This window comes from Lissotriton vulgaris, chromosome 8 (assembly GCF_964263255.1).
Source record: "Lissotriton vulgaris chromosome 8, aLisVul1.2, whole genome shotgun sequence".
Classification (NCBI taxonomy): Eukaryota; Metazoa; Chordata; class Amphibia; order Caudata; family Salamandridae; genus Lissotriton; species Lissotriton vulgaris.
This window is the reverse complement of record NC_141696.1, coordinates 28,915,265-28,926,072: the sequence shown is the minus strand read 5'-3', so window position 1 is coordinate 28,926,072 and position 10,808 is coordinate 28,915,265. Positions and strand designations below refer to the sequence as shown.

The following is a 10,808-nucleotide window of genomic DNA, read 5'->3' as shown; positions in this document are numbered from 1 at the left end:
TTTTATTAGAGAAGGCTTTACTTAGCATAGGTGAATAAAACTCAGATCTGGGACTACGTACACATTATATTTCACCTCCTATCCACTTTTTCTCTTTTCCTCCTATACTCTGCCCCCGGATTCCCCCCATTCTCCATCCCTACACCCCCTGTAGCATCAATGTGCTGTTATATGTTTTTATCTTCGTAGCGCTTGGTAAAGGGACATAGACCTGTTGCACTATTATACTTGTATGAGTATTTCTCATTGTTATCTGTAAAGTACCTAAACGCCAATCTAATCAAAAAAGAGCGATATAAAAATGTTGAATAAATATATAAATACTGACAATAATACATAATTCCCGGCTTACAGGAAGGCCAGAGCTAATTGGCTCAAACCAGTATGTAAAATGTTTGGCCTTACGGATCACTGTGCTGCATTACGCATCCTGAAAACTGACACTTCCTCCTTGACATTAATATGTGGAGTAGCTAAATTTCTGGGTTGCGCCTAGTTGCTGCGAACAAGGTACCAGGCAAGAATGCATTAGGTCTCAATATTTGATGGACTCTTGGGGGAAAGACCTGTAAAATGAATGTCGGCCAATATTAATGATGCAAACGCTGCTATTCTATCCTTATTGCTCATATGCACAGTGCTTTTTCATTACCTACTGTATATAACTTTTACTTTTAACTTGTATATATTGTAGTTTTTAATGGCTCAGAATCTATTTTATATTATGATGGTTGTTAAATGACAAATGTTATTATGGAAATTAAATTGATCTTTTTGCTATGCTTTTATGATACATTTTTAGCGAATAAAGTTTATCTACTACTACTACTACATAATTATTCACTAAGTTTATCATCAATAAATATTCCCACACATTGAAAACTTGGCACCTCTAGAAGATGTACATTATGTAAATGAGAATTACATTCAAAATTCGTCTTGCAAAATGGTAGGATTTGGGTTTTATTCAAAGTCACTTTAAGGTCACCCGTGGTGGAATAAAGTAGCAATACATATATTTTTCTTATTTCTGGCGGAGGGTGACTTTGACAAAGCTGCGGGGTGGTGGGGGGGGGGGGGCGAACGTATGTGCTACCTTTGGCTCGACAATTAAATGTACCAGTACTTTTTATCAGAGTCCACAATTGCCTAGCAGATGTAATAACAGACCTTTGACTTCAATACAGCAGCTGCCTTCAGCTGTGATTATCAGAAACCATGATTTTCCCTAGTGAATTTTAATGCCAGAGTGGAAGGCCCCAGGGTTTCAGGATAAACACACTGCTGTAATGACAGCACTCCCACCCCCTTCTAGACCTGGATGCCAGCTGATCCTGGGCACATCTAATAAAGGATTCCCACCTTCGGAGACAGCACCCAGAGCTGCCCCTCAGCAATGCCAGCATGTGTATGGGAGAGTAGTTGCCTCCAGCAACTTGAAGGGAATGCTGTGGCTTGTTAGTTCAATGGCTTTCCACCTCCCCATAGCGCTGCTCCTCCTTGCCTTTGGGAGGGAGGAAGCGCTTGAGAAAGGCTGCAGACTCCAGGCCTGGACCCAAGACTCCTACACCCGGCTCGGGGATGTGCTCCTCGGCGGAGTGTTCATAGTTCACTCGGAATCCACTTCCCCTGGGCTCACATTCCAGGAGCATCCGGCGATGGCGTCCTGTGACGGGTAAGGGCAGCAGGCCACTTGGCCCACGGCTGGGCTGGAGCTGGGCTCTGTGGGGGCAAAAGGCAGTCCCAGCAGTTTGAAATGTCTCAATCCACATCTTCTGCCGGAGCTACTTATCAAGAGAGGCGCAGCTTCAGGGGGTTTTTGGGGTGTTCCACTTCCCTAATAAATGTATTTTGTGATAAATAGTTGGGTACAGCTTCTTTCAATCGGCAGGGTGAGGTGTCTGGCAGATTTCACCTGGTATTTTCACAAACACACAGACAAAACTGCACACACACACTCTCTCCTTTTCTCTGTTTGGAAATACTTCATAAATGTTGGTTATTTCACAAAATCATGTGTTTTTCTCACTTAGTACTCCTGTCAATGCACATTCCTCACCCTTTCCACTGCCCCTTGAGCCCTTCTTTTGGCACCCTGCTTGTGCATAATGTATTTTAATGTGAGATCCCATACTCCAGAGCAAAAATGCACATTTCTAGAGCAGAAAGGGTCAAAAATAAAATCACTAATTTACTAGCTACTAACCTGTAATCTTGGGTTCCGGAGTAGCTCACTACTTGCTGTAAAGTGCATCAACGTCTCGTCTGGGGTAGTAAGCGCCATATAAATAAAAATTTCAATTACCACGCAATGAATCTTCTATACCTTTGAAATGTTGGTGATCCTAGAATAGAATGAACTACAAGCAGTCCAAAGTGTATCTGCTCATGTCCCTGCTGCGGCAACACTACAGAAGGGAAAAAGGCATTTGTGGGTCCGGCCGGATACTGCTTTTTCTGTCCCGCAGAGATGATATAATTCATGCCAAAAAGAAGGGAAAAAGGTCCTCACCTTCAGCCATTGGCTCCTGTTGGTGCCATTTACATGTGGATCAGTTTCATTTACCAGCCATAGGTTGATTGTGACTGTCAATCATTTTGTATAGGGTCTGCTTGTGCTCCCGTACAGGCCACTTCATTGTAACAAGAAGTGGAAGAGGATGGGAGTCCTTCTTCATTTTGACATGTTCTGAAAAAATTGCATAAAGTCCATCATTTGAGAGTGAAATCCATTGTTCCTCAATATTCCTCATTATTCCATCAACAGACAGCTTCAGTCCTATAATGCGCTGGTTCTGGCAGCCAATAAGGTAGAATAAAAGATATTCTATATTTAAACAAAAGGCAGGACTAAACTTTTTTCATTGGCCAGCTGTGAGAGTTTTTGTAATCCATTGGGATTGGCTAAGGAAGTGCTGAGCAGCTTTTCAGTGGCTCTGGTATCCTGGAGCACTAACTGGACGCACTGACTGACCTACCCTGAGTGGGGGACTCCCTCACACTTTCATTGCTCTGCTCAGGAATCTTGTGAAACCAGAAGAAGATTGGCGGAAGAGGACTCAAGAGTCTCTTGGGGCAGTATGTGTGGAAATGCCTCTTGATAAATGCTGGTGATGTTTTAGGTGAGGGTGCCGTATACTATCAGAGAGGCTTAAACTCAGGGGGTTGTTTAATAGGCGGCTGGTGAAGCTGTCAAACACAAGTACTGCTGTGTACAAAACAAGGCGTTACCAAGAGTAACAACGTAAAAGGTTTACTTTAGGGACAAGATCGAAAGAATGAGTCCAATTACAACAGTTTCCACCTGAGCATACAGATGGCAGAACCATTCTCAGTGACCTGAGACAGCAGGAGACGCAAACCTACAGGAGAGGTCTGACCAGCAAGGGAAGGTTTACTGCCAATGTGGACACCAAGGCTCTTCAGAGCAGTGGAAGAATGGCTTGATGACCCATGATTGTAATCTAGGGATAACAGGAGATGGGTGTTGTAAAGGAATCCTCTAGACACAGTAAGTGCAGTTCAGTATTCTTGTTTAATGGAGCTCATAAATCAGCCTCCAGACTCATCCAAGTACTTCAAGTGAATGCCACATATATATATTTTTCAATTCCTTTCTCCTTTACAGTGCATTGACAGACATAACAAGATTGAACAACTTCTTCTACTTGTTTATCCACTTGTTTATCCAGCCTTAGAAACCGCATTTTTTCTCTTCGAAATGTATTAGTTGCTGAGATACCTCAATGACTTTCATGAGCCAAATCAATTACACAACATTGAAGACTTTCTGGTATTACTATTTTAGTTCCTCTGAGTAATATTCCTGAGGAAGTCACAGATAATTCTGAACCTATGTTCTTGAATGTTAGTATAACATTTTTTTTTACATTCAATCGAAATTCACTCCCATTAGTTAGCAATCTCCACTTGTTTTCATGCAAGATTTCTTTTACTTGTTGCAGTGTATTATCTTTTTGCGTTTCTTCAATTAGCTCATTTTCTTTGACAATTCCTGGAACTGCTGATCTTACTATAAAATGTATGTATTCCTCCACCTCTAGTTGTTGCTCATCTATTGTTTTAGATGGATGCCTGGACAAATAATCTGCTGGAGTATGTTCTTTTCCTGGTTTATAAATAATTTTAAAATCATAATCCATGAGTCTCATTCCTCATCTTTCAATTCTTGGTGGCATTTCTGTTTTTGAATTTCCAAAGATAGAAACGAGTGCCTGATGATCAGTGATGATCACAAATGATTTTCCATAAATAAAATCATGGAAATGTTTGCATGCCCAAACAACAGCTAAACTTTCTTTTTCGGCTGAGAATATCCCTATTCTATTTCAGATAAGCTTTTGCTAGCATGTGAAACTACGTATCTTGGAGTTTCTCTTCGAGGTTTATGTTGTACTAATATTGCACCTAAGCCTACCAGACTGGGATCCACTATTAGTTCTGTATATAGATGTGGGTCAAAGTATTTCAAATTTGCCGCATTTGTTATTTCCATCTTTATTTTTTTCAAATGCTTGTTCACAATCATTATTCCACTGAAATGTTTTTCCTTTCTCTGTTAGTTCTCTTAAAGGTGAACTTACAGTTGCAAAATTCTTCATATATCTTGCACAATTACTTGTTATTCCAAGAAAAGTTCTCAGTTCTGCTACATCTTTCGGTCTCTGCTTTGCATTTAAAGCTGTTATTTTAATTGAGTCTGGTCCCATCACCTTTTCTGAAAATATATGACCAAAATGTTAATTAATTCTTATTTATTTCACTTTTTTTTAAATTCAAAGTCAATCCAGCTTCTTCAAGCAGTTGACACACTAATGCTTGGTCATGTTCATCTTGTGTTTTGTACTGGCCTTATAACATTCTTAATAATTTTTTGAAAAATCTCCGCTGCAGAACAAATTCCAAAGTTTAACCGCTTGTATCAAAACAATCCCAAATGTGTTGAAAATGTTGTGATATATCTTGATTGACTATCAATCTCTAACTGATGATATTCTTTGCATAAATCAAGTTTTGAAAATCTGTTGCTCCATTTATAGTACTTGTCATGTCATTCAAATGAGGGCCTGGGTAAAGTTCTCTTTGAATAGTAGTATTGGGAAACCTCATGTCCACACATATTCTGATAGCTTTTTCTGGGACAATGACAATAGGACTTACCCAAGGTGTTGGGCCTGTCACTCCTTCAATTATATCTTGCTCAAGTAGTAATTTTATTTCTTTTTCAACTTTTCCTTGCATGTTAATTGGCACTCTTCTTTTTGTTTGTGCTATTGGTTATATTGCCTCATTTATATGTAGAGTATTTTCTTTTCCTTTAAATTTACCTAGTCCTTCAAATAGTTTAGGATACTTCTTTAAAATGGGATGATCTGTTGAAATATTACAATGCATTGCCAACAAAACCATGAGTTGAGCAGTTGTGTTCCTTAATAAGCATCGACCTGGAACTTCACCTTGTAACACATGTACATCTTCTTTACTTGTTTTATTTCCATATCGTAGGGTCTCTTCAAATTTTCCTAGGCATAGAACTGGATGTTTGGCACCCCATTGAAAAACACTAACATTTGATGGTGTCAACACACGTTGGTTTTTCATTTCCATATATTCAGTTATGCACATTATTTTGCATGTTGCTCCATTGTCTAAAACAAAAGGAACTTCTTGTAATCCAACAAATACATTTACGGATGTGTTTTTTTAATTATTTTCTCTTTTAATCATATTGATTTGTTTGCAAACACTACTTTCTTGCGTTCTGTTGCTTTCTTGCATCATATAGAGTTTTTCTGATTTGCTCAAATTATTCTTCAATTTCTTGAATATGTCTTATATATTTTGGGGCAGATTTACAATTACTGGCGCATCCCTGCAAATTAGCAGAGATGGGCCAATTATAGTGCACCCATTTACAATGCGGCGCACCATGGGGCCAAAACGGCACAGATGCATCCCGCATCTGTGCCGCAAAAGCGGTGCATTGCTGGAGTTTTGTCGCAAGCGCGACACAGCTCCAGCAATGCTCTGGGGGGCCTATTCTTTCAATGCTGCCTCAAGCCTTACGCCTGCTTCAAGCAGGTGCAGGGTTTCGACGCAGCATTGGCCTAAAAGTGACTGAGTGAAATCTTGTAGATTTCACTCAGCGACTTTTAGGAGGCGTTCCTGTGCAGGAACGCCCCCCCTGCGCATGAACGCCTCCTTATGGTGCAGGGCTTTACAACGTGATGCATCTCCCAGATGCGTCACGTTGTTAATACCCCGCACCATGGTGCATCTTTTGCGCTGCCGCTGCGTCACAAAAGTGACGCAACGGTGGCGCAAAAGAGGCGCAAGGGGCTTGTAAATCTGCCCCTTTGTGTTTCTAATTTTTTTTTAAATCGGATTAACTTGTTTCCAACTCTCTTTATTTTCTTTTTTAAATTTGCATACACTTGCAAAATGATTGTATCCTCTACATTCTTTACATTGTTGTCCTATTGCTGGACATGTTTTTTGATGTGGAAATCCACACCTGTAGCATAATCTTTTTCCTCTGCACTGTGTTTCATTTCTTTTCTCCACGTTTTTTTTTACATTTCTCTAATCTGTTCAATTGCTTTAATTCTCCCTTCTTCTATGTTTGTAGCATGTTTTTGGGCCTGTGTTTCTGTTTTTGCCATGCAAATTATTTCTTGTAGATCATAGGTTTTTTCTAAGAGCTTTTTTTCTGAATTTTATTGAGTTGCATCCTTGTATTACTCAGCCGAATGGCTTCTACGTCGTTGAATTTGTCAAATTCAAAAAATTTAACTAGTTTTTAAAGTCTAGTAACATAATTATCCATTGTTTCATTTTCTTGTTGGCATGCTATATTGAAATTATATCTTTCAAATTCTAAGTTTCTCTGAGGGTCAAACTTCACATTTTGACATTTCATAATCCCTTCATAGGTGTTTTTTTCATCTTCTGGGAATGTAGTTATCAGGTCTTCAATATCATCACCTACAAGGTTAAGTAGTAGGAGTGTTTTTTAGACGCTGTTTTAGAAAATGTTTAAATCTCCTTGTCCACTTTTCCCACCTTTGTGCAATATTTTCTTGTTCAGATAAACTGAAAGGTAATGTTCTTATAAAAATTGTACTTGAAATGCTTTCAATGCTTTCAATGCTTTCAATGGCATCTTCCTCACTATATATGTCTGAATTCATATTTACAACAACTTCATTACTTGTTTCTTCTCCAGTCATGTTTTAATATGTATTGTTATATATTATGAAACTAAGGGCCCGATGTAGGTGGCCGTTTCAGGCCATTTACCGAGCGGTAACGGACGATTTCGGCCGTTACCGACCGGTAAATGGCCAATCGGTATGTAGGGGCCTAAATCCAAGGCCACATGTAGGTAAATCTACATTTACAGAATCGGTAAAATTACCGATTCGGTACAAAATCGAATCGGTAATTTTACCGATTCTGTAAATTCCATATGTAGGTGGGACTCTTCTGAGTCCCAAAGGCCTTAACGAATCGGTATTTTTCCATGAAATCCAACTTCATGGTAAAATACCGATTCCGGTGTGCATGCACATGTGTGCCTGCACACCTATGCCATGTGGCAGGCAGACCTGCCCCTAGGGCTTGTATGCCTGCCACATGGCACCCAATCCTGTTTAGGGGGTGCCAGGGAGTGTCAAAGTGACGCCCCCTGCACCCTTGTGAAATTCGGTATTTACCGATTTGGTAAATACTGAATCTGTAAAGCCTTTTGATTCCTATGGGCTTTGAAGCCCATAGGAATCAATAGGCTTTACCGATTCGGTATTTACCAAATCTGTAAATACCGACTTTTGCCGATTCGGTAAAAGGGAACATCTGGATTCCCTACATACCCACCCCTCACATTTACCGATTCTTCATTACCGAATCGGTTAAATTCGGTAATTTTCGGTAATGAAGAATCGGTAAATGTTACTTACCTACATCTGGCCTTAAGTTCTTATTCTAGTATAAGTTGTAATCGGAATATTCCTTTTATGTGTGTCTGTCACCTTGTTTAATAAAATTCAATCAATATGGTGTTTTGGTTTGTTTTAATTATTTCCTCATTTCCATATTTTTAATATAGGGGGCTCGTTCTACTTTAATTGTTTCTTTCACGCTGTAGCTGTTTTCCTTTAATATAGCATTCACATTTTCTTTAAAATGGGGCTCGAGCTACTGGTAGCTATCTTTCTTTAATAATATGTGGCTCGCGCTACTGGCAGCTGCTTTCCTTTAATACAGCACTCACGCTGTTTTCCTTTGACACAGCGCTCACTTAGGCTTGCACGTAGCAATGTGAATCTGCAAACACTGTGTCCATTGCACTGTCCAGCTTAAAATGTTTTTGTAAAATGTATTCAGTCCGTACTACTTGCATCACTAATCCAGATGTAGCTTGGTTTTATGTCCATGAAAATAACTTGGCGGATATCTACAACTGAAGTGACGGAATGAGTCATTAGTCGTCATGTCTTAACGCCTCACTTCGCTACTTCAGAAATGCAATGCTTATTTACAACAATATGGTGCAGCCTTGCGTTTTCCCCTGCGCTGGCGCTACACTTAGCAGTGTAGCGACAACCCAGGCACCCTTGCACCATTGTGCAGGGGTGTCTGAGTGCAGGGCAAAGATTGTTTATGTACAGGCAGGTCCCCCTTCCTGCACATAAACAATCTTTAAATGCCATTTTGTTACTTCTAAGTGTGTTGCTTAATGCAACAGACATGGAAGTCACAAAATGTCATTTGTTTCAAGGATTGTTTATGTGCAGTAACAAGGACCTTCCTGTGCATAAACAATAAAAGGCTTTCTGCTTTTTCCATGTGTGCTACACAAGGCAGCATACATGGAAAAAGCAAAAACGAGGAGAATTTGAGCTTTTCTCCTTGTTTCGCCAATTTAAGACTAGGTTTCCCTGGTATTAATTTTGGTGTTGCCTCATATTTACGCTGCCCTTGTAAATAGGGGTCAGCGTCCAAATCAATGGGTGTTGCGGTGGAATGCCCACTACAACACCCACTGCCCACCCCTTCACGCTAAGCATAGTGTGAAAGGGGGCCTTATTTACAAGGCAGCATTAAGCCACTTCCTTGCAAATAAGGCGAAGCCCCTATTGGCACAGAAACGTCACAAAAATGTGCGTTCCCATGGCGATAGGGGCTTGTATCTATGCCCCCTTATGTCTTAAAAGCGTGAGATTTGAATTCTTCTGCAGCCACAGTGCACAGGAAACTAACCCCCAGTTGCTTCACCCTGCAGGTTCCATGTCCGCTACTACCGGGACATGCTGGCCATGGTCTTCGCCATAGAAGAAATTAACCAAATTCCAGACCTGCTGCCAAACATCACCCTCGGGTTCCAGATCTATGATTCCTGCTTTTCGCAGATCAAAGCCATCGGAGGGATCCTGGATCTGCTCTCGGGGAGCCAGTGGCCAGTCCCAGGGTACCATTGCCGTTCCGGGGCAATGCCTGCTGGAGTTATTGGGGAGCTCATGTCCTCCATTTCAGTCCCAATGGCCAGGATTTTAGGTCTGTTCCATGTTCCACAGGTACACAGAACACAAATGTTGGATTGACATGCTTGGTGGGTGGGTGCACAACTGACAGGTGGACCAACAATAGGAGCAAGAAGGTTTGAAGAAACTATAAATAAACCAGGAAGAGCATGTGCACTAGCAAGAGCATTCAGGGTGTTGGAATCCCTGATCCTCTAAATTTGGCCATAATAATTGTCGGTGCCAGCAGCATATCCAACACCAAGATAGTTGTAGGTGAATGGGTGGATACTGTCCACCACCAAGGTTCTCTACATCTGCCCATAATAGATGTGGGAGCCAGCGGCATGCCCACCGCTGCGGTCCCCTACATCTGCCCTCAAGCGAATGGTTGGCAGAGGAGGCACAGCTCCACCTGGAATAGTGCTTGTTGGACCCTTGCAGTCTGGTATTGAGAACACACCCACTTCTAGATTTTGAATAAAGAGTCACGGTTTCATAGCCCCAATTCTACTTGGGCTCTGCAGCCTGAAGAACAACAATTGTGTAGGCGCATTTCAAGGAGTTGTGTGGTTAAGCGGGTAGGTCAGATGACAAACAGGACAATTCACTGTCGCCATTGTTTCTTGCCCCAGCCCTTGAACTATTAGATATTATTAGTTCGAATGCGAAACTTACATCAGGTTGCAGGGAAGCTGGGCAGCTGGGCAGCTTGGAATGGATGAGGATACTGTGTGTGGAGGACAGGCTTTTGAAGACCTTTTGAAGCTTCCTTGCCTGTTCCACTTTTTATGTTCCTTAACAGGATATTTGGTGAGTTCAGTGACTAGAAGGTACTTAGACACTCTTTCTTTGCTAACAGAGAAACCTGTTCCATTTTATAAACCACAGCATTCAATTGCAGTCTGTTAGCTCCAGCAGGAAGGCAATGGGTTTAACTTATTTGTCCTGGAACTTCTCTTGTCTTCTTGCTTTCTGTCAACAGTTTGTGGGGCCTCTGATTCGAGACTCCTCCCATTGTGTAGTGTTGCTCTCCAGGGACAGCCACTTGGCATGCCTGAGGGGGAGCCCCAGTTGATCTCCTCACCCTGCTGTGTCAATAGACTATCACTGCTGACACTTCCTGCAGAACCGCAGCAGCACTAACATATGTCCTAAGGTTTGGCTCAAATGGTGGTATCTTTGTGAATGAATATTATTGTTGTGCATTTAGGATTTTAGTAAACATAATACATTTTTCCAATATGGATTGCGACTATCAAACTA

The 10,808-nt window shown here is 41.1% G+C and overlaps 1 protein-coding gene across 1 annotated transcript in view; it reads left to right on the top strand.

Annotated features, from left to right (window-relative positions):
• The first annotated feature begins 1,658 nt into the window (after nt 1–1,658).
• LOC147693289 (extracellular calcium-sensing receptor-like) overlaps nt 1,659–10,808 on the top strand; it is a 73,742-nt gene continuing 64,592 nt past the window's right edge. Inside the window, exons 1-2 of the mRNA XM_086935898.1 lie at nt 1,659–1,675; nt 9,305–9,596. Of these exons, the coding sequence (XP_086792024.1) occupies nt 1,659–1,675; nt 9,305–9,596 (309 nt within the window). The remainder of the gene's footprint in view (nt 1,676–9,304; nt 9,597–10,808) is intronic.